This window comes from Dreissena polymorpha, chromosome 4, assembly GCF_020536995.1.
Source record: "Dreissena polymorpha isolate Duluth1 chromosome 4, UMN_Dpol_1.0, whole genome shotgun sequence".
Classification (NCBI taxonomy): domain Eukaryota; kingdom Metazoa; phylum Mollusca; class Bivalvia; order Myida; family Dreissenidae; genus Dreissena; species Dreissena polymorpha.
In genome coordinates, this window is record NC_068358.1 from 26,108,114 (window position 1) to 26,132,374 (window position 24,261).

The 24,261-nt window shown below is 35.7% G+C and overlaps 2 protein-coding genes across 2 annotated transcripts; one reads left to right on the plus strand and one right to left on the minus strand.

The window, feature by feature from the left end:
• The first annotated feature begins 2 nt into the window (after positions 1-2).
• On the plus strand, positions 3-18,293 carry LOC127878049 (ATP-dependent Clp protease proteolytic subunit-like). Its single transcript, XM_052424456.1, has 6 exons — positions 3-94; positions 732-896; positions 1,521-1,617; positions 5,810-5,997; positions 10,162-10,267; positions 16,583-18,293. The coding sequence occupies exons 1-6, from the start codon at positions 62-64 to the stop codon at positions 16,690-16,692; spliced, it is 699 nt and encodes a 232-aa protein (XP_052280416.1). The 5' UTR covers positions 3-61; the 3' UTR covers positions 16,693-18,293.
• Positions 18,294-20,598: 2,305 nt separating this feature from the next.
• Positions 20,599-23,928, minus strand: LOC127878046 (homeobox protein AKR-like). The gene is made up of 2 exons (XM_052424452.1): positions 23,758-23,928; positions 20,599-22,505 (listed from the first exon to the last, which is right to left on the minus strand). Exons 1-2 carry the CDS (start codon positions 23,774-23,776, stop codon positions 21,652-21,654), a joined length of 873 nt encoding a protein of 290 aa, XP_052280412.1. The 5' UTR covers positions 23,777-23,928; the 3' UTR covers positions 20,599-21,651.
• Between the last annotated feature and the right edge of the window lie 333 nt (positions 23,929-24,261).

Genomic DNA, 24,261 nt, shown 5'->3' on the forward strand with positions numbered 1-24,261 from the left:
CGGATACCTTCGGAAGTTATGAAGATAGATTTCAACTGTCAACATTGTAAACACGAATACAATGCTTTCAAAAACTATAAAATCTCTAATAAAGGTTTGTGAAATAAAAATAAATTATTAAATTTATTATAAAAATGAGATTGATCAAATAAATGAAATGAACACTCACGGTAATATGAACGAAAGTACTGACATTGAAACTGTCATATATTTTCGCGATGTGCAATGGTTACACAATTCATTGCTTATGACATAAGTTATGTGCCAAAATAGTTCGCTACTTAACATTGAAATGAATGTTTCGGCATCAATGACATTTACAACATCCTTGTTATTGGTTGAGCGATTTTACAAGCAGTTACAAATTATCCCCCCCAAGATGAGTAATATGGTACAACATCTTATATTAACTAAGTCTAGAAGGAATGCTGTATTTAAAGAAGAATCGGTTTCCATTCTGAGTCCTGGAACTATGCAACATATTCAATGATCATGATATTTCGAATATAATCTTTAACGTTCCTTCTTGAATTTGTAATCCAAGATGATTTTAGTTTCATGAAACAAAGTAGCAATTGGCTTCAAGACTGTTGACAACAGCTGAACTTTAGCAATGAAAAGTACTTAATTACAGGGTACTACACTTAAAAGTTATTTTACAATATTGGTTAATCATTATGTTCAGGGCTATATCATTTTTCTGCTATTGTACTATTTCTCTGCGATTGTAGGTAACAGCATGCCAAAACCTGGCATTACGGAGCTGTATCCACATGACCCAAAGCAGACACTTGTGGCATGTTCCAATAGTAGTGGAGAACACAGGGTCTGGGGAGCGTGCATATGACATCTACTCCAGGCTGCTTAATGAACGCATTGTTCTTCTAATGGGTGAGGTAGGTCAGGGTGGATAAAGACAGTTTAGCAATAATATGCAGCCATTGAAGATGGCACTTTATACTTGTTTTCAAATGTAAGCCAGTAGCAAGTAAGTAGACCACAGCTTGTTATCTTATTTCTCTTCATGAAATAAGCTTATGTTTACCTGTTTTAGTGTTGATGAACAATTAATATCTTGTGATGTACATAAGCAACCGCAATATAGGCATGTTCCAAATGTTAACAAAGGCTCAGCTGTAGTAATGCAATGTTTAGTCAGAAAGTTGTTACTTCACACAAACGATGCAAATGATCTATGTGAGAGGTTAGCTAATTTTATATCTTATACAAACCTTTCACTCCTAAGACTTTAAACATATTTAAGTCTGAAGTGTATATTCATACTATCAAACGTTTGCAGTATGATGCTTTATTTGTTTTATGTGCTATGTTCTGGGAAAACTGGACTTAATACATGTGCATAAAGGGTCTTCCCAGATTTGTCTGTACAGGCTCATCAGGGACACTGCTGAAACAAGAATTTTACGAAGAAGAGTCTTCCGTTGTTTAAAAAAATGCCATTAAAGCGTACATGCATTAAGCCCTGTTTTCCCAGAGTGCTACTCATTTGTATCTTTTAGATTCATGATCAGGCAGCCAGCACGGTAGTTGCCCAGCTGTTGTTCTTGCAGTCAGAAAATGCCAAGAAACCAATCAATATGTATATTAATTCACCCGGTAAGTCCCTTCACTAGATGCTGAAAATATCTGACATCAAGGGTTAGAGGTAACATGTTGTGGTTGTGAATAAGATCCTTGTAATCTCTTTATCAGGTCCCGTATTCACACAACTTTTTATTGACATTGAAATTTAATATATCTTGACAATGAAACATTGATTTCAAGTCACATTGATGTTTACTTTGGTGGTGCTGAAAATGGATTAAATGACGTTGATTTATAGGAAATATGGCTTTTAATAAGATGTCCAATTCGTTTTCACTTTGTTGACATTTATTTTAATTTTTAACATTTATATTCATTTTATGTTTGTTTACACCAAATTACAAAAAGCCATGAAAGAATAAAGAAAATCAATTTCAAATGCAATTGAGAATCCAAGTCAGATTGCTTCAAGAAAATGTGGCTTAGACTTGATAAACGTGAATGTTAACTAGATGGTATATTCTAGAATTATGTACAGATTATATTAGCTGTAAATATTGTGCAGTTCATACCATTCAATTATAATTATAATTTAAGAAAGACAGCATAACCCATGTGTACATTCTTTTATTTGACAGATTCCTGTTTTAAATGATCAGACGGTTTTTAAGCCCTAAACTATGGAACCTTCTCTCTTAATGTAAGCATATCTAAAGCAAAGCCCACATATAATTGCCACTTTAATTAAAAAAAAATATTTTGGTATCTTTCTGTCTGACCTCATGACTATTGAATGAAAGTTCCTGTCTCAAAATAAGTATCTTACGGTAACTTGAAATATTTACCATGAGAATGCTTGTAACGTGTGAATGTAAATATTGAAAGGCTGAGCATAACAGTGATGATAGTAATGTGGTCTAATATTTCCTTGTATGTATACTGCTGTAGAATAAAGCCTCATGCCTCTCTAAAGAACTGTTTTTAAAATGTTCCTGGTTTTCTTAGGTTGTCAATTAAAAATGTTGTGCATATTCTGAATATTGCACTCAACTAAATGGAGTTGCACATCTGTCAAGTCTGAAAATATCCCATCACAAGTGACTGACATTTGACATAATCTGATACAGATGATGCCATTAAAAAACATTGCTTAACAGTGAATTAATGTCTTGCCTCATTGTTACATGTAGCAACAAAATACTGGTACAGAGTTTGTAATTATTATATTAACATTTTCAATAACCTAATTGTTAAACAATTGGTCAGCAAAAGTATGGGACATTCTTAATCAAACCGGTTTTACTATGTATGGCTTTTCCCCAAATCTGTGAACTCTAATATATTAATCCTGTTACTTAAAAACAGACTACGAGACCAGTATATCACTAACTGGAATATAAATGTCACACAATCAAGTTCACTGATTTTATATAAGGAATTCAAAACCACTTTTCGAAAGATTTGCATATCTTGATATTGTTGAAAATAAAAAACATAGGTAGGAACATTATTGCTAAATTACGTTTGTTGTCTCACAAATTATTTTATTGAAACTGGTAGACACCAGAACATGGTCAGAGATCAACACAAATTTGTTTAATGCAACCAAAATGATATTGGGGATGAATATTACTTTGTTTTTAAATGTCCTTACAATTCCGATGTTGGAAATACATTCATTCCAAAGTATAATAGATCTCGCCCAAACTACTAAATAGTTGAAACAAAATAGTGATAAGAAAATTAGCCATGTTTAGTTGAAATTGCTTTAAAATGCAAGATGTCTTATATATGTATTATAAATTATATATGTTTTACAAAGACAATAAGCTTAGAATAATGTAATACTTGTTGCAATTATTAAACTAAGTTTCTACATCATGTGGTCAATATGTATTAATCTCATCCAATATGTTACATTCTCACTAAAACATGTTGTATTTCATTCCTTTATAAATTGATCTTTCTTCGAAATATTGTATGTTTTGTATTTAATTGAAACGCATGCTGATATTGCATATGTATGTTTGTGACGATGAGCTGTATATATTCTTAAGTCGAAATAAACTTTTCTGTTCTGTTAAAATGAAAAATGAATTAGAATGTTTTCTTTATTTTGTTATAACCAGTATATAGCAAACTGACCAATAAAAGTTTTAGTAATTTAATCAACTTTAAAAACTGTCATAAATGTTACTTAAAAATAAATCTGCACATGACTCCTTTGAGAGTGCTAAAGCATTTGTTTCTGCAAAATTTGATAAAAGGAGAACAAACTCCAAGCCCTGTGACTTCAAACATACTTAATTTGTATTATAGGCTATATTGATCAATTAAATTAATATGTTATTATCTGTTGTCAAGTTGAGAAATTGTAATTAGTCTACGTCTGGAGTCGTGTGGTGTGCATCCTGCCTCATCAACTTTTAACTATTGCCACTATTATCAGCCACATTTTTTTTGCTCAAACTTGATGATAAAAGGTCAGAGTTTTAACCTCAACAAATTATTGGCCAAGTTTGTTTCTGGGTCAATTTGTTAGCAGGTCAATCAAAGCAAAATCTTGTTACAACTTCTTTAGAAGGTACATTAATCACTTAATTTTGATGAAACTTGGTCAGAATGTTTATCTTCATTTCTTGATATCTATGACAAGTTTGTGTCTGGGTCAAGTGTGGTCAAAAACTAGGTCATCAGGTTTAAACCTGTAAAAAAAAACACTTATTAATATTGTCATTGTAAGTGTGGAATTTGAGACACAATTTAAATTAGAGAAAGAATGAATGTTAATATTGAAATAACAAGACATGGGAAATAAAATACAAGTTCACAAACTCAAATCTTGCACAATTATTGTAATACTTGAACTTTGGTGAGCACGTTAAAGCCATCATTGCCCGCTTGTATTTTATTAGTTCATCAGAGCTCAGCACATAGTGCTAACGGGGAGTTTTCAGGATACTGTTAGTTCAGAAATTGGCTGTCAGTGAATTTTTTCTTCCATCAACTTCATCCTCATGAACCGTTTGGTATATTTTATAAAACCTTTACAGGAATGAATTTTGGATGACCTTCTTTCAACTGACTTTGGTCTGAGGCAAAGTAAAAATGGCTATGTGCAAACAGCATAAAACCAGAACAGCCTGCGAGTAACTCGCAGTCTGTTCAGGTTTTATGCTAAGTGTTTGCTGCTCAGCAGTATCTAAGGGTTGGAACTGAAACCTTTAAAACTGGGATCTAGTAAGAAAGACCTTTAATAAAATTGAACTTTCTGAGAGACTACGAATGCCTAAAAATACGTATCTAAGTGGTAAAGGGTTAAGTCACAAGAGCTAAACATGGATTAAAAAATCTATTCAACTAGGTAACATCATTTATATAGTCTTGTTAATTCAAACAATTTTTTTAAAATTCTTTAAAATAACAAGGAACATATGCAGTTAATAACAACATGGAGAAATAATTATGATGTTGATATGAAAGTTAGTAAATACTATTTAAGAGATTGTAAATATAAAGAAACTCTACATTAATTGTGTTTTTTATGCACATACTAAAAATATACTAGTATTCAAAGATTCAAAGAAAATAGTTTTTATAGTTCTTAAAACATTTGGTACAACCATTTTGAAGCACACACAATTGTATATATAATTGATGCTGATTAATTAACATGTGTCAATCAGCAGTGACTTGGTAAGTTAGAAAGCATGAATGGAAGGCGCAAACAAATAACTGAGCAATTAATTACTTCCAAGTTACCACAATTTTTAAAAAAGACAGCTTTGCAAAGTTCTTAGAAATAAACATTGCTTAAAACATGGAATAAAGGTAATTAAACACAAACTTTAAGTTTGATACAAAAACAAAATCAAATTAGGACATTTAAATTAATAATGTACATTTTACATAGGACCGTCAAAGAAGTTTTCCAAAAAGTGAATAATTTCACTGACTTTTGTATCATTTATACGTTTCATATGTTTTGTTTATTTTTTACAGAATTATGATATAAAAAATAGAGTTGCATAAGCACCATTTTAGGTATCTGAATTTCAATGCGATGTTAGTAATATGTGTATTTCCAAATCATTTTATGAACACTTTACAATTAATTTTTAATTCGATTGATGATTCTCTATTTTAAACTTTTCTTTTTGAAACTGTTTACGATCCCAACGACTTCAAAGTAGTCATGTTCATCCTAAATTCCTCTTTTCATTCCCTCCCACTGTACATTCTGCTTTTGATTCCCTCCCAACAGGCGGCAGTGTGACAGCAGGGATGGCGATCTATGACACAATGCAGCTCATCAACTGCCCAGTGGCCACATGGTGTGTGGGTCAGGCAGCCAGCATGGGGTCCCTCCTACTGGCCGCAGGCACACATGGGCGCCGTCACGCCCTCCCCAACTCACAGATCATGCTGCACCAACCACTGGGTGGCGCTTCAGTATGGCAGAACTTATTATTTTTATTTATATATAACCATTAAAAATCAAATTATCTTTCTAATTTCCCAGTTCAAAATATTGTGTGTGTTTTTATATTGAAAAAGTCCTCCATGCAAACATCTATACAAGAAAATTACTTCAATAATAACTTATAACCCTACTCTGTAAAGTTGTGCAGGGAGTGTACTAGTTTTAGATTGTCAGTCTGTCCTTTTTATCTCTTGTCTGGAAAATATCTAAATAATATTAAAGTTTTCAGCTTGAAAATGTAGATACATGTAGATCTCATTGAGACGCTTTGCAGGGCACAAGAATCATAACTCTTACTCCCTTATTTTTAGCTCACCTGAGCACAATGTGATCACCTTTTGTCAGTCGTCCGTCGTGCGTTGTGCGTCGTGCGGCTTCAACATTAGCCTTGTTAACATTTTAGAGGCCACATTTATTGTCCAATCTTCTTGAAATTTGGTCAGAAGATTGGTCTCAATAATATCTTGGATGAGTTCGAAAATGGTTATGTTTGCTTGAAAAACATGGCTGCCAAGGGGGGGGGGCATTTTTCCTTATATGGCTATATATGGTTATAGTAAAAACTTGTTAACATTCTAGAGGCCACATTTATTGTCCGATCTTCATGAAACTTGGTCAGGAGATTCATCCCAATAATATCTTGGACGAGTTCAAAAGTGATGCCAGTTGGTTGAAAAACATGGCAGCCAGGGGGCGGGGCATTTTTCCTTATATGGCTATAGTAAATCCTTGTTAACACTCTAGAGGCCACATTTATTTTCCGATCATCATGAAACTAGGTCAGAAGATTTGTCCCAATTATATCTTGGATAAGTTTGAAAATGGTTTAGGTTGCTTTAAAAACATGGCCACCAGTGGGCGGGGCATTTTTCTTAATATGGCTTTACTAAAACCTTGTTAACACTCTAGAGGCCACATTTATTGTCCAATCTTCATGAAATTCGGTCAGAAGATTAGTCTCAATGATATCTTGGATGAGTTTGAAAATGGTTACGTTTGCTTGAAAAACATGGCTGCTAAGGGGCGGGGCATTTTTCCTTAAATGGCTATAGTAAAATCTTGTTAACACTCTAGAGGCCATATTTATTGTCCGATGTTCTCGAAACTATGCCAGGAGATTCATTTTAATAATATCTTGGACGAGTTCAAAAATGATGCCAGTTGGTGGAAAAACATGGCCGCCAGGGGGCGGGGCATTTTTCCTTATATGGCTATAATAGTAAAACCTTGTTAACACTCTGGGGGCCACATTTATTTTCCGATCTTCATGAAACTGGGTCAGAAGATTTGTCCCAATGATATCTTGGATGAGTTTGAAAATGGTTTTGTTTGCTTTAAAAACATGGCCACCAGGGGGCGGGGCATTTTTCCTAATATGGCTATATATTGCTTTAGTAAAACCTTATTAACACTCTAGAGGCCACATTTATTGTCCGATCTTCATGAAAGTTGGTCAGGAGATTCATCCCAATAATATCTTGAATGAGTTGAAAAATGATGCGGTTGGTTGAAAAACATGGCCACCAGGGGTCGGGGCATTTTTCCTTATATGGCTATTGTAAAACCTTGTTAACACTCTAGAGGCCACATTTATTTTCCAATCTTCATGAAACTTGGTCAGAAGATTTGTCCCAATGATATCTTAGATGAGTTCGAAAATGGTTTTGGTTGCTTTAAAATTATGGCCACCACGGGGCGGGGCATTTTTCCTAATATGGCTATATATGACTTTAGTAAAACCTTATTAACACTCTAGAGGCCACATTAATTGTCCGATCTTCATGAAAGTTGGTCAGGAGATTTATCCCAATAATATCTTGGATGAGTTCTAAAATGGTTCCGGTTGGTGGAAAAACATGACTGCCAAGGGGGCGTGGCATTTTTCCTTATATAGCTATTGTAAAACCTTATTAACACTCTAGAAGCCACATTAGTTGTCCGATTATCATGGAACTTGGTCAGAAGATTTGTCCCAATGATATCTTGGACAAGTTGAAAAATGGTCCCATCCCAGTTGCTTGAAAAACATGGCCACCACAGGGCGGGGCATTTTTCCTTATATGGCTTCATGAATCTTCATGAAACTTTGTAAGAATATATGTTTAAATGATATCTTGGATGTGTATGCAAATGGCTTGTGGCTTGTGGCTGCCAGGGTGTTTACTAGTCATGAAAGTTGGTAAGAACATTTGTTCTAAAGACATCTTGGGCTGCACAGAACAGGTCGTTTCCTTTGATTCTCAGGTGAGCGACTTTGGGCCTTTCCGGCCATCTTGTTAGTTTTTTCCCTTTGTTTATTAGCTCACCTCAGCTTTAGTGATTGCCTTATTTTCTTTATCAATCAGGCATACTCCATTGTCAACATTTACCTTGTGAGCACTCTAGAGGCCATATTTATTGTCCAATCTTGAAAGTGTTGTCAAAACGTTTGTCTCAATGAAATCGTAGCTTACTTTAAAACTGGGTCATATGGGGTCAAAAACTAGGTTACAAGGTCAATTAAAGAAAAAAGCTTGTGTACACTCTTGAGGCCACATTATTGCTCCAAATCATGAATCTTTGCCAGAAATTTAGTCTCAATAATATCTCAGCTGAGTTCAAAACTGGATCATATTGGGTGGAAAACAAGGTCTTAAGGTCAAAAAAGCTTTTTCACACTTTAGAGGCCATCCTGAATGTGATATCACAGAATGCGTTTTATACTTGAAATAAGTGATCCACATGTTGTAACAAAATTTAAACTGAAAAATAATTCAAAATAACTTCATTGTTTTGCATTTGTAAAGCTGTATAATTTTTATACATTTCAAATTATGTGTTATACTTAACAAAGCTCTTTTTATGCCCCCCTTCGAAGAAGAGGGGGTATATTGTTTTGCACATGTTGGTCAGTCTGTCGGTCTGTCGGTCCGTCAGTCGGTCCGTCAGTGGGTCCGTCCGTCCACCAGATGGTTTGCGGATGATAGCTCAAGAACACTTAGGCCTAGGATCATGAAACTTCATAGGTACATTGATCATGACTGTCAGATGACCCCTATTAATTTTCAGGTCACTAGGTCAAAGGTCAAGGTCACAGTGACTCGAAATAGTAAAATGGTTTCCGGATGATAACTCAAGAATGCTTAGGCCTAGGATCATGAAACTTCATAGGTACATTGATCATGACTCGCAGATGACCCCTATCGATTTTCAGGTCACTAGATCAAAGGTCAAGGTCACAGTGACTCGAAATAGTAAAATGGTTTCCGGATGATAACTCAAGAATGCTTAGGCCTAGAATCATGAAACTTAATAGGTACATTGATCATGACTGGCAGATGACCCCTATTGATTTTCAGGTCACTAGGTCAAAGGTAACAGTGATTGGAAACAGTAAAATGGTTTCCGGATGATGACTCAAGAATGCTTACGCCTAGGATGATGAAACTTCATAGGAATATTGATCATGACTTGCAGATGACCCCTATTGATTTTGAGATCACTAGGTCAAAGGTCAAGGTCACAGTGACTCAGAAAAGTAAAATGGTTTCCAGATGATAACTCAAGAATGCTTACACCAAGGATCATGAAACTTCATAGGTACATTGATCTTGACTGGCAGATGACCCCTATTGTTTTTCAGGTCACTAGGTCAAAGGTAAAGGTCACAGTAACTCCAAACAGTAAAATGGTTTCCTGATGATAATTCAAGAATAATGAGGCCTAGGATCATGAAACTTCAATAGTACATTGATCATGACTGGCAGATGACCCCTATTGATTTTCAGGTCACTAGGTCAAAGGTCAAGGTCACAGTGACAAAAAACATATTCACACAATGGCTGCCACTACAACTGACAGCCCATATAGGGGGCATGCATGTTTTACAAACAGCCCTTGTTTTAGTATGTGTCTACCTCATTATTATGGAATTATTTTCCCTGATAATTATTGTGTTTTTTCAAATCTGTTAAAAAAAGTTTAAAAATTGTCATCTTGACAATCTGTGGACAAGTCTTTTTAACATTGAATTTACATAAATATCTTAAAGTTAACAGCTGTTGAGCAAAATTTACTCTTTAAGTTGTGTGCTATTGGCACAGATGTTATTCATGACCCTATCCATGTGATTCAACTGCTGACTTTATTATCAGGGTCAAGCAACAGATGTTAAAATACGAGTAGACAATTTGCTGAGAATCAAACAACAGTTGAACAACATCTATGTAAAGCACACTAAACAGCCATACGATGTGATAGGTAAGTGTCAGCCAAGCAGTCATTTAATGTCATAGGTAAGTCTCAGACAACTAAACAGCCATATGGTTTGATAGGTAAGTGTCAGACAAGCAAATAGCCATATAGTTATGCCCCCCTTCGAAGAAGAGGGGGTATATTGCTTTGCTCATGTCGGTCGGTTGGTCGGTATGTCGGTCCGTCCACCAGGTGGTTTCCGGATGATAACTCAAGAACGCATACGCCTAGGATCATGAAACTTCATAGGTAGATTGATCATGACTCGCAGATGACCCCTATTGATTTTGAGGTCACTAGGTCAAAGGTCAAGGTCACGGTGACCCGAAATAGTAAAATGGTTTCCGGATGATAACTCAAGAACGCATACGCCTAGGATCATGAAACTTCATGGGTAGATTGATCATGACTTGCAGATGACCCCTATTGATTTTGAGGTCACAAGGTCAAAGGTCAAGGTCACGGTGACCCGAAATAGTAAAATGGTTTCCGGATGATAACTCAAGAATGCATACGCCTAGGATCATGAAACTTCATGGGTAGATTGATCATGACTCGCAGATGACCCCTATTGATTTTGAGGTCACTAGGTCAAAGGTCAAGGTCACGGTGACCCGAAATAGTAAAATGGTTTCCGGATGATAACTCAAGAATGCATACGCCTAGGATCATGAAACTTCATGGGTAGATTGATCAAGACTGGCAGATGACCCCTATTGATTTTGAGGTCACTAGGTCAAAGGTCAAGGTCACGGTGACCCAAAATAGTAAAATGGTTTTCGGATGATAACTCAAGAACGCATATGCCTAGGATCATGAAACTTCATAGGTAGATTACTCATGACTCGCAGATGACCCCTATTGATTTTGAGGTCACAAGGTCAAAGGTCAAGGTCACGGTGACCCGAAATAGTAAAATGATTTTCGGATGATAACTCAAGAACGTTTTTGTCTAGGATCATGACACTTCATAGGTACATTGATCGTGACTCGCAGATGACCCCTATTGATTTTCAGGTCACTTGGTCAAAGGTAAAGGTCACGGTGTCAAAAAACGTATTCACACAATGGCTGCCACTACAACGGACAGCCCATATGGGGGGCATGCATGTTTTACAAACAGCCCTTGTTTGATAGTTAAGTCAGACAAGGAAACATTTATATAGTGTTATAGGTATGTCTCAAACAAGCAAATAGCCATATGATGTGATAGTTAAGTCTCAGACAACCGAAACAGCCATAGGTTGTGATAGGTACATGTAAGTCTCAGTCAAACAAATAGCCATATAATTTGATAAGCAAGTCTCAGACAAAGAAACAGTTTGTTTAATGTGGAAGGTAAGTCTTAGACAACCAAACAGTGTAATAGGTACGTCTCTGAACCAAAATGACATACATGTATAATGTGGTTGTTAAATTTTAGACAACTGAACAGTGATATAATTTGATCGGTAATTCTCATATAATTTGAAACAAAAGAGAGCTGAAAGCGGCAGTTGGAAAGCATTTAGCATCTAGTTGTTTTTCATTGAAACTGCTATCACGTAATGAAAAGTTCAATGCCATTTCAAGCAGTGATATAATTTGGTTGCCTAAAATAGTTCCTTTAGGTACTCATTTTCCACTAAACAAAATTGATGCAGGACGTTTGTTTTGGTTAATCTCAAAATATATTTTGCATTTAGTTGATGCTTTATATACTGTATGACAGATAACCCACAATTGCTATCCCGAACTGTATGAAAAAAATAATCTCCCATAGAAGCGGGGTGTATTAGGTTCATTAATTAATGGATGTTATTTTATTATGCCCTCAGAACATAGGTTCTGGGGGCATATTAAAATCGCCCCGTCCGTCAGTCAGTCAGTCAGTCAGTCCGTCCGTCCTGATTAGTTTCCGCTCAATAAGTCAAGCAATTGACATCAGATCTTCACCAAACTTCATGACAATGTGTAAGGCATTAACATCTAGGTCAAGTTCGATAATCGGCCAAATTGACCCAGACACTCTTGAGTTACGGCCCTTGAATTATTGTAAAATTGTTTTTTTCTTGTTTCCGCTCAATAACTCAAACAATTGTCATCAGATCTTCACCAAACTTCATGAAAATGTGTAAGGCAATAATATCTAGGTCAACTTAGATAATCGGCCGAATTGGCCTAGACATTCTTTGAGTTACGGCCCTTGAATAATCGTAAAATTGTTTTTTTTCTCGTTTCCGCTCAATAACTCTAGCAAATGTCAGAGGATTTCTGCCACACTTTTTGAAAATGTGTATGGCACTAACATCTAGGCCAAGTTCGATAATCAGCCAGATTGACCTAGACACTCCTGAGTTACGGCCCTTGAATCATTGTAAAATTGTGTTTTTTCTCGTTTCCGCTCAATAACTCGAGCTATTGTCATCAGATCTTCACCAAACTTCAAGAAAATGTGTAAGGCAATAACATCTAGGTCGAGTGTGATAATCGGCCAAATTGACTTAGACACTCCTGAGTTACTGCCCTTGAATCATCGTAAAATTGTTTTTTCTCTCGTTTCTGCTCAATAACTCGAGCAAATGTCATAGGATCTTTGCCACACTTCATAAAAATGTGTAGGGCAATAACACCTAGGTCAAGTTTGATAATCGGCCAAATTGACTGAGACGCTCCTGAGTAACGGCCCTTGAATCATTGAAAAATTGTGTTTTTTCTCGTTTCCGCTCAATAACACGAGCCAATGTCATAGGATCTCTGCCACACTTCATGAAAATGTGTAAGGTCATAAGATCTAGGTCAAGTTTGATAATCAGCCAAATTGACTAAGACACTCCTGAGTTATGGCCCTTGAACCATCGAAAAATTTAGTTTTTTTCCTTATGTTACGAAGTTGTGCATGTTGGATTGTTATTGTCCTATATCAAAACTTTACTTTTGTTATGCCCCCCCTGTAGGATGGCATAAAGCAGTCACACTGTCCGTCCGTCTTTCTGGCCGTCTGTCGCACTTTTGCGTTTCCGTTTTGAAAAATGCTTGTAACTTCTATGTTGATTCAGACCTTCATATTTGGTATGCATGTGTATATGGACAAGGCCTTTTCATACGCACACAAATTTTGACCCCTTTGACCTTGAAGCGTTTTTTGGGGGCATATGTATTCCGTTGGAGACAGCTCTTGTTAACTTTTCATTTTTGAACATTCTTAATTACTTAAACTGCAAGTTGTTAAAATTGTGTTAGTACATTTTTAGCCGGATTTTTTTCGAAAAAATCTCGGCTTATAGATTGATGTTGTCGGGCGGGCGGGCGGGGGGGCGGGGGGGCGGGCGGGCGGCGTGCTCGAAAATGTTAAAGTTCTTATTTCATGGTATAACTTTGGTATGCTTGGACCTAGAGTCTTCAAACTTGACATGAAGGTTGGCCAGGATTAACAGATGACCACTGGTCATTTCAAGGTCATTCATTTGAAGGTCAAGGTCACTGTGACCTTCAATATAAAAAATGTTAAAGTTGTTATAACTTTGGTATGCTTGGACCTAGAGTCTTGAAACTTGACATGAAGGTTGGCCATAACTAGTAAGTAACCACTGGTCATTTCAAGGTCATTCATTTGAAGGTCAAGGTCACTGTGACCTTGAATGTAAAAATGTTAAAGTTCTTATTTCATGGTATAACTTTGGTATGCTTGGACCTAGAGTCTTCAAACTTGACATGAAGGTTGGCCAGGATTAACAGATGACCACTGGTCATTTCAAGGTCATTCATTTGAAGGTGAAGGTCACTGTGACCTTCAATATAAAAATGTTAAAGTTGTTATAACTTTGGTATGCTTGGACCTAGAGTCTTGAAACTTGACATGAAGGTTGGCCAGAACTAGTAAGTAACCACTGGACATTTCAAGGTCATTCATTTGAAGGTCAAGGTCACTGTGACCTTGAATGTAAAAATGTTAAAGTTGTTATAACTTTGGTATGCTTGGACCTAGAGTCTTGAAACTTGACATGAAGGTTGGCCAGAACTAGTAAGTAACCACTGGACATTTCAAGGTCATTCATTTGAAGGTCAAGGTCACTGTGACCTTGAATGTAAAAATGTTAAAGTTCTTATTTCATGTTATAACTTTGGTATGCTTGTACCTAGAGTCTTCAAACTTGAAATAAAGATTGGCCAGTACTAGAAGATGACCACTGGTCATTTCAATGTCATTCATTTGAAGGTCAAGGTCACTGTGACCTTTAATGTTAAAATGTTAAAATTGTTATAACTTTGGTATGCTTGGACATAGAGTCTTCAAACTTGACATGAAGGTTTGCGAGCACACTTAGATGACCACTGGTCATTTCAAGGTCATTCATTCTAAGGTCAAGGTCACTGTGACCTTGAATGTAAAAATGTTAAAGTTCTTATAACTTTGGTAGGTAAAAATGTTAAAGTTCTTATTCCATGTTATAACTTTGGTATGCTTGTACCTAGAGTCTTCAAACTTGACATAATGAAATTGATGGAAACTTCAAACAATATGTTACTAATTTGCTAATAAAAAAATTGAGATCAAACTTTCCTAATTGTCAATTCAAGTTCATATTTGTGACCTTAAATGTTATTGTTGTTCATGTATATGCATGCATTCAAAACATAACACAAGGTTTGCTCATGCCTTGAAAAGTACTTACATTTCATTTTGACCTTTGAACAATATTTCAGTAATTTAAGTATTGCATTGACAAAAACACGAAAGGTACTTTCCTGTCATTTAAATCAAAAATCCGGCTTCAATGCGGTCATCTCCGACCGCGGAACTCTTGTAATTTGATTATATCCCTGAAAACAAAGTTTTACCATGCATATTTTGTAGTAAATATGCTGGTCGGTCAGTTTGTTTTTCGGACTGTCTGCATTAATTGTTGTCAGTTTGTTAATTAGATGCAATTGAATTTAAACTTAAATTAATAATTACCATGACATTTATATGGGCCAGACATTTTTGTTCATTCCAAGTTATCGACATGCTCCATGGTACTGTGCCACTGAGCAAACTTTTTACTCATCCACATTTCTCAAGCGAAATTATTGAAACTTGACATGTATCATCAACACACTATTTTCATGCTCAGTGATACATCTATTTCTGAGTTATGTGCCCTTGAACCTAGCCATAGGCATGGATGCTACTCCTGTGACAAAGTGGTATGGGGGTATTTTTAGTCGCATTAGTAACACAAATCTAGTTTTGTAATGCTAAGGAAGGGCAGTTTTAACACTCACTAGAATATAATTCCATTAATATTTGAACGAAATCTTACACATTATTTCTCTAAAGAGATCTTGCAGCTTTTTTTATATTTGCAATACCATGGTCTCCTGCAGTCTGAAGTGAGATTAGAACCTAAGTTAAGTATTGTATAGACCTAGGCATGTCATTGAATTTATTGATCATACACCCTAGACTATCAGCGTGATTAATAAAGGTTATACATGTATTGTTGTGTGCTTGAATGGGAGGATAATGCCTTATCATAGCAATGTTCATCTTCTATGGGAAGAAGCAACTGTTTCAGATACAGTTATCACTGAGACCAAAGTGTCAGATATGTACAGTAACAGTACAGGATCTTGTTTTATTATGACTATTCTGCTGGTTTTATCAGATGGCAAATCCTCTTAGTATCAACCTGGCCATTGGTTACTTGTGTGACGTCTCTCTTCAGCTAATGGAAACACATTTTTATCGTGCACTGTGCACTATAGTGAAATATTTTTGGAAAATTGTATTAAAAAAATATTTAATATTAAAAAAGCGGCTGCAAATGACTGTCATAAGCATCGGAAATCTTAACAGATACAAAGTCGATTTTAAAGCAATGCTAATAAAATTGAGTTTAAAAAAATACATAGAAATAAATTTACATACCAATTTTACTGTTGTGGAATTTCAATTATTTTTTTCCTAAATCTTTGAACATGTTTAAGCCTTTAGAATAGACAATTCATTACGTTTTTTACTTTGGCTGTGATGCAAAAATACCCTTGTGTTTGAAATAAAAGTATCTGGTTATTAGAACATTTGTTGGAACATGGTACTAGTATTTATAAATGACATGTATTTAACTCTTTCCTTGCTGGAACCGAATTTTGAAGGCCTTTGCAAACAGTTTGGATCCAGATGAACCGCCACAAAACATGGCGTCTCATCAGGATCCAAACTGTTTGCTATTCTTATAGTATTCTTTGAAAAAAAATGAAGAAAATGCTAATTTTACAAATTCAGTAGACGACATTTAAGCAGACGACAAATTTCCCAGCATGCAAAGGATTAACTAGATTCTCTGTACCTTGTAGAGGCAGCATTGGATCGTGACAACTACATGTCACCAGAGAAGGCGAAGGAATTCGGACTGATAGATCATGTAGTGGGCACGGCACCCCCACCCCAGAGCAGCCCTAACTGACCACGAGGAAACATGCCATCATGTGTCCTTCATTGTTCTGTTGTTGCAGTATACATTGTATTAAACTCTTGTTATACAGAGCATTGTGTATTCTTGTTAAGGATTGCTAGTATTTGGCAAGTTCAGTATGCTGCCTGCATCTGTGCCTCTCAGAATAAAAACATGATAATAGATGTTAAGAGTCAGAAGGTCAAAAGCAAAAACGGAAATATTTTAATCACACTATTTTAACTTGTAAATTAACATTGAAATATGCTTTCATACAAGTGTGAATGACCTGTTTTGTACACAATTGTAAATCTCCGGCCAAGAGTGTGAAGGTGCAAAGCCTGTAGGGGCGCAAAGTGGGTGGAGTATTAAAGGAATGCCTTTGGTCCATCTGTCAGTTTATCCGTCTGTCTTTCTGTAATACTATCATTTATGCTCCATATCTGCTATACCCTATACATTTTAATGCCCCCGGATCGAATGATCGGGGGTATATTGTTTTTGGCCTGTCTGTCTGTCAGTCCGTTAGTCAATCATTCATTCATTGTGTGTGTCCCAAAACTTTAACCTTGGTCATAACTTTTGCATATTGAAGATAGAAACTTGATATTTGGCATGCATGTGTATCTCATGGAGCTGCACATTTTGAGTGGTGAAAGGTCAAATATATGGCTTCAAAGCGGCACAATAGGAGGCATTGTGTTTCTGACAAACACATCTCTTGTTTTTACATGAAACTTGCCTCAAATGAAACAGGCATTGAGACGCTTTGCAGACGACATTATTCAGTCATGCTGGCTCAAGGTCTTCCTTCAAGGCCAAAGGTTTTAGCCTCATTCTGAAACATGCCTCACATGTTAAGGTCATTTCGATGATTTGGGAATGCATGAATCATACATGCAGGGTCAAGGTCACACTTCAATGTCAAAAGTTAGTGCCTTTATATTTGTTTCCCATTTTGATCTTCTGTACCTATTCAAAGATATACATGAAACTTGGCAACACTGTTCAGGTCATTGAGACAATGTACTGAAGGCACAAGTCTTTAATGCCAGATCAATGTCTAGGTTGCTGCAGAATGTCGAATGTAATCGCCTCAATTCCGGGGTGCACTTCTTAGCTGCCATACCCTTTGAAGGATTTTCAACTTGGGCACAATGATTAAGTCATTGGGACTGTGTGCAAAAGTTATGTTAGTCATGCTGATTCAAGGTTAAGGTCATACTATTATGTTGAATGTTTGAGCTTCAAATTGTATGCAAGTTTTAATCTTCTACTCCCCTTGAAGGATTTTCATGAAACTTGGCTGCAGTGTTACCCTCAATATGACAATGTAAATTGTTTTTAGATATGCCTCATATCCCTAATACCAATTATAAGATTGTCATGGAAAATTTGTGTCTTTAAAAGGTGTCCAGAAGTCATGAGTCGATCACGCTGGCTCAAAATTTAGGTCAAAACTTCAAGGTTAAAAAAATCTCCACAGGGCATATAGCTTTTTGAGACTACATTGTACTGTTTTTGTCTTACCGTCATCCTTATAATACCACTTCAGAATGAAATTGAAATATGAAAGACATTAATCTTTTAAATACATCCGTATTTTACATCAATTTTAAAGTGTTTGTTATTTGTTCCCTATTTGGTGATTGCGCATTACTGTACTGCACATTCGCATCATGTAGTTTTTATTAGAGTTTTGTGCACATCAAGTACTCTGCATGGTATTCTTAAAACACATGTATTAGCAGGGACCTATACAAACAAGCTTGTTTGTATTGGTCCCTGGTGTTAGTTAATTCATGGAAACTCCTGTTGACCGTTAATATTTTCCTGCAGAAGTGCAGTCTTTGCTGCAAAGATATTAAAATTTCTCTTGCTCGTCTCTCACTGGACCCATTAACATGTGGCGATTTGTGAGGAGGAACATTATTAGCAGCCCAATCTTAAATCAAACATGAAATAATGCAATTAACCTGCTGTGAATTGTGCACTAGGCATGTGAATACCCAATTCAGGGCAGGGTTTGTTGGAGCAACTCTTGAATGTCATTCAATTAATATACAAACAAGATGTGTTTGTGAAACTCTATGTCACCACATATTTGACATTGAAGGATGACCTTGACCTTTCACCACTCAAAATGTGCAGCTCAATGAGATACACATGCATGCCAAATATGAAGTTGCTATCTTCAATATGGCAAATGTTAAAGTTGGCGCAAACCAACAGACAGGGCAAAAACTACATGTCCTCCACTATAGTAGTGGGGGAAATAAACATGTTAAAATTATCTAGCACTGTTTACTTCAATTTCTCAAGGGATTAAATTACAACCTTCAATGTCATCAACACAAGAGTAGCTGTATGGGAAGTCTAGGTAATTAGTTTAGAAAACCTTAACCAGGTCCCTTGGAGAGCAATTCAATTTTTCTGCCAAGCAAATCACTTTTCGATGGTTGATGGCTTGAAAAGAAAGGAATTTTTGCCTCAACGAATTCAGGAAGGATATTGTACTTTTGTCCATTTTTTCAGTAAAAGAATTTATTCGTATTTTTTTTTGTTTTCATGTCACTTTAGTATTGGCAGAAATATTTCCCATGCTCTGTTTTTCCACTTGATAATATAGTCCTAAAATGCGGTGTTCAAATTCTTTTTAACTAGTTAACTACGTCATTAATCTATGCATCGATGTCTCCTGCACATTTCTTGGGTCTGTTTTCATTATGAAAGTAAACAAGAGAAAAGGGCTATGAAGACCGCTCAAGCCATTAACCTTTATAATAATAGAGATCATTTAATGACTTCATGAAAATTACCACAATGTAATCAGGATTAATTAAACCAAAATTTTATTGAATGTGTTTAATTTTTAAAATTTACTGCTGGTTTGATTAAATGCATCAACTCAGAACTCTGCGAATTAGTGAGTTTCGTGCACAAGCATTTTAATACCAAGACAATATTCCTTGTACCAGGACTAGATACATGTGAATTGAGAATGGCTATCCCCATTTTTGCTTTGGTCTGAAAACTCCTCATATATTGAAAACACACACTGAAAATAGGGGCATTAAGTTGTGGAGTTTCAACAGGTTTTTTTTTATAAACGTGCAACAAGAGTTAAATAAGATACATGTCCAAAATATGCAAGGGTGCAAATTCACATGCTGGTTCATCGTTTGTTCAGTTTCAGCACGTTAGCAGCAATCCTTTTTTAGTTCATATTTAATGTGATTTTTTAAGGGCTATCAATGGGTCCTACTTGTTTGTACAAGATGATTACCGGTAGTGGGTTTTCCAAATACTAGCTCATTCTGAATACACCAATTCATGTGGAGGTTTCATTTAGACCCAGGAGGCTGGTAAATTAGCTTAGCGGCTTGAACAAAATTAACAAGAGATTGCCAAGTAATATGGTCCCCTACTGTTGAAACTCCACCATTGTCAGTAATTTTTTTTTACTTGTTACCATTGCAACCAGAGTTCTTGACGTGCATAATCTCCATATTGCCACCTGTTCATGTTTCAAGTTTCAATAAAAAAATTATGAAGAACTTAAAAGTTATTGCAGGATCCAGAAAAGTGTGACGAACTGACAGACTGACGCACACAGCGCAAACCATAGGTCCCCTCTGGTTTCACCAGTAGGGAAAAATAAACAATACTCAGGCAATTTTTTCAAGCTTTTGACAAAACACGCTTTAATTTCCCTTATCTTTTTGAAAGCACCCACCTTTTTCAAAACTTAATGAATCTCCTGTTTTGCACAAGATGTGTAATAGGGTAAAATGCTAGGGGAGGTATCAAAGTTGAAGATATGAACATCAAGATAATTAATATCATATGTGATACATTAATATCCAAATAATGCTTGTTTCATGTTTCATCAGTACCACCATAAGACAACAAGAGCGGTTGATATTAACACATTTACTGTCTGTATAACAATACTCGGATGCAAATGTTCATGATATATTGCATCAGATATCAATAAAGTTTAAGGCACAATTTCAAAAGACTACACTACCAATGTATCAAAGCCTGTAAAAAAGCAACATCAAACCTGAAAAACTTTAATATTCAGTCAACTTGTTTAAGTACATGATAGGTTTAACATGAAAACAATTGTCAACCAGACTTAGCATACAAAATAGTAGAGAAATAAAACAATGAAATATGGCAGAAAAGAAGTAAACCACATACCTAATTAAATTTAAATTGAATATAAATTTGAACAAATACTATTTCATTTACTCCAATTTTTAACTAACATAATTAACAAGTTATTTTAATCAACAAAAAACATAAGAGTTGATCCAGGTTGTTTGTCCTTTTGTTGCAGTCTAAGGAACTGACGAAAGTTTTAAGGCTATAATTCACTGGAAGTTTTTGAAACTTTAGATAAAATCACAGCATAAAAATCAAGACATAAATGGTAAATCAAAATTGATGCAGATTTTAAGCGGCGTCACCCGTCATTCCTGAACATTTTGTTTCTCACACTTAACACAAATTGTTTGAATCTTTCAATTATAGATAGTAACACAATTATCACCATTTTTAAAACAATATTCATTAAAAGTTTTAAATGGTACGCTCATTAGAAAGCAAGAAATGATGAGGAAAAATAAAGATATTAACACAAATGATACATGGAATCAATTTTCAACTAATTGTGATAGAAATCCAATGTTCAAATCTTTTATGAAATGAACATTTATTTTTTACAAGGAAAAACACGTGATGCTGATTTTGATATTGCTAAAAAGGTTTCTGAATTGAACACAATGTTGGTGTACATTGATTACATTAACCGAGAGATTCCATACATAAAAACAATTCTTAAAGTTAAAATTCTGCACATTTTGCAAGAAATCTTGCTACAAACACCTAAATACAACTGTGTATCACACGGAATGGCTCTGCATAGTTTACGTTTTTAATTAAAATGGCGTTGTAAATGGACAGTCAATTATCCGAGTTTGATTCACTTTCTTTCTGCTTCTCTAACTCATTCATGGCAACATCAACGAGCATGAAAAATGGCCTGAATCTGTCTTCTTCAACTGGACGGACAATGACATTTGGCTGCGGGGGTGAAGGTGGAGGGCTGTTGCCATTTGAGCAGACACTCTGGCCATCAGACTGTGAGGCATCCTCGTGATCGAAGCCCAAAAATCTGGCAGGGTTTAGCAGGGTTGGTTTATGGAACGGCACCCCATGAAGAGAATCTGAGCCTTCACTCTCAGAAAAATTGTCACTTGAAGTACCCTCATAATCTGACATATACCCATCTATTTCTGATGTAGTTACAGTTTCCTGGGATGCAATGTCATTGTGATCAAAACGTCTTATTTTCAGAGCGGAATGATAGCTGCTGTCTATATCTGCATTGTTGTTGGCGGTGTCCATTTGATTGTCATACACTTCTCCAAGCGTCATTTTCTGCCGTCTCACATTGTTGTTTGATTTGTCTAACATAGACACCTCGAACCTGTCAAGTAGGGATTGTTTGTGTTTTCGAGTGATCATGTACTGCTGAGGGTCATGACCATCTTCTTTGATCATCTCTGGCAGTATGCGTCTCCTGGCGTTGATGAACCAGTTGCACACCTGCAAGACCGTCAAGTTAGCTGCATTGGACAGATACACCTTCTCCTGGTCTGTGGGATAGGCGTTGTACCGGTGGTCATACAACCACTGCTTTAAGATGCGGACACTTTCCTTGGACAGATTCCTCCTCTTTGATCCTGGCATGTCAGCATCATCAGACTTCTGTTCTCCAGAGTCATACATGGTCCAGGGTTTCTCAATATCTCTCACTGAAAATAACAAAGATAAAATTATGTTTTTTTAAACAAAGATCTAAAAGTTTTGCAATTACAGCATTTAAAATGCATAAACTTGAATGAAGATTGTCAATTGCATGTGAAACCATCATTTTAATGAAATGTAATGGACACATATCGATAAGTGAGACATTAAAAAGTAATCTTTCATCTTTACATTATACAGAACAGCATCAACAATCCAAGTTGGAATCATGGAACAACTCTCAAATTCATATAAATAACTGCCTTATAATTATAAGTGACATTTCAACCCATATCTCTGCAGTGGAATGTACCTAATCATGGAAGAGATGCCAACTTATTGGCAAAATTTGAAGAATTATCAATAAAACTACATGACATTCAAATTGTGGTTGTACACATAGTCATAAAAATTGTTTTCATACATGAAACATTATATTTTCAAATTGTCCATACACATGAGTCAAACCATAATTTGGGATTGTCAAATCAGCATATTTCAAGTCTACCTTGATTTCAAAGCTGTTGTGCAATTTTACTATTACATTTGTATAATGGCTTCTTTCCGAATGTATAACTTAAAAACTTGTCAAACTTAATTATTTTTTATCATTATTAAAATATAGATCTAGTGAATAATTATATTTGTTTTATGATGGCTTGTTAAGATTCTTCGGAAACATTCCGATTCGCATTAGCGAAAAACTATAACATTGTTCACTAAACTTTAGCGTATATCAGTCAATGTGTTGTTTCTAAAAATAGACATCTACGTTGCGCGGGAAATACCGTGTATCCACACCGCGCTGTCAAGCTGTCAAACTAGGTCAAGTAGTAAAGTCTTTTGTTCGCTGATAACAGTGCATGTATTATATTAAAACATGTTTCCTTTGCACATTATGTATTCCAAAGTTGATTTTACAAATAATATTAAGTAATGGTGTAAATTGCAAGGTCTTATGTCGACTTAGCAATGCAGTGAACAAAACTGTATTTGTCAACAAAAGAAACATGGTCGCGCGGAAAACTGTCAAAATAGAAAACCGCTCATATCACCGTCAATATGGACAATATTTATCTGTTAATATGCTCGTATAATATTTATCTATCATTAAGCACAATTTTAATATTGCCATGAGCGTTCGTGTTCATTCAATGCACAAAAACAATTATAAATTTCAACACCACGTGGTCTGACAGTTGCAGATCAACAAGTGTCAGTTAAACAGCCGATATAACAACAAAATGTACATATCCTTACCTCTCTTTGTTCTGATCATCGTTTGAGAATATCCTTCACACAAATACTTAATAATTTGCTCGTTTTAATGCTCTAAAACAATGTTTTGAAGTAAAATTGACAACCACGAGGTATTCAAGATGTCGAAGCCTTTCTTGTTTGACAGGCGCGCTTCACCACGTGACCTAACCACGTGGTCCTGATAGTCAACATTGATTGGTTTATTACCGACATTCCCGCAAGGTTAAGCTTTTCCCACCAAATGTCAAAGATCGTACTCCAGTTGGCTAATTGAAAATTGTAAAACGAATTTAATTTAATATAGCAATCAAACATATCATGAAATTTTATGGGCGGTTTTTAATTGGCGTATAATTGTTACTATTTTAAAGGGGTTAGACTCTACTGTTTTGTTTGTAGTACTGAATTGGTCGATTACAGTGTGTGTGAATGTGTATGTGTATGCCCACTGGGAAACTGCAACGTTTGAATGCAACCTAAATACAACGCTGCAGCAACGTTGGA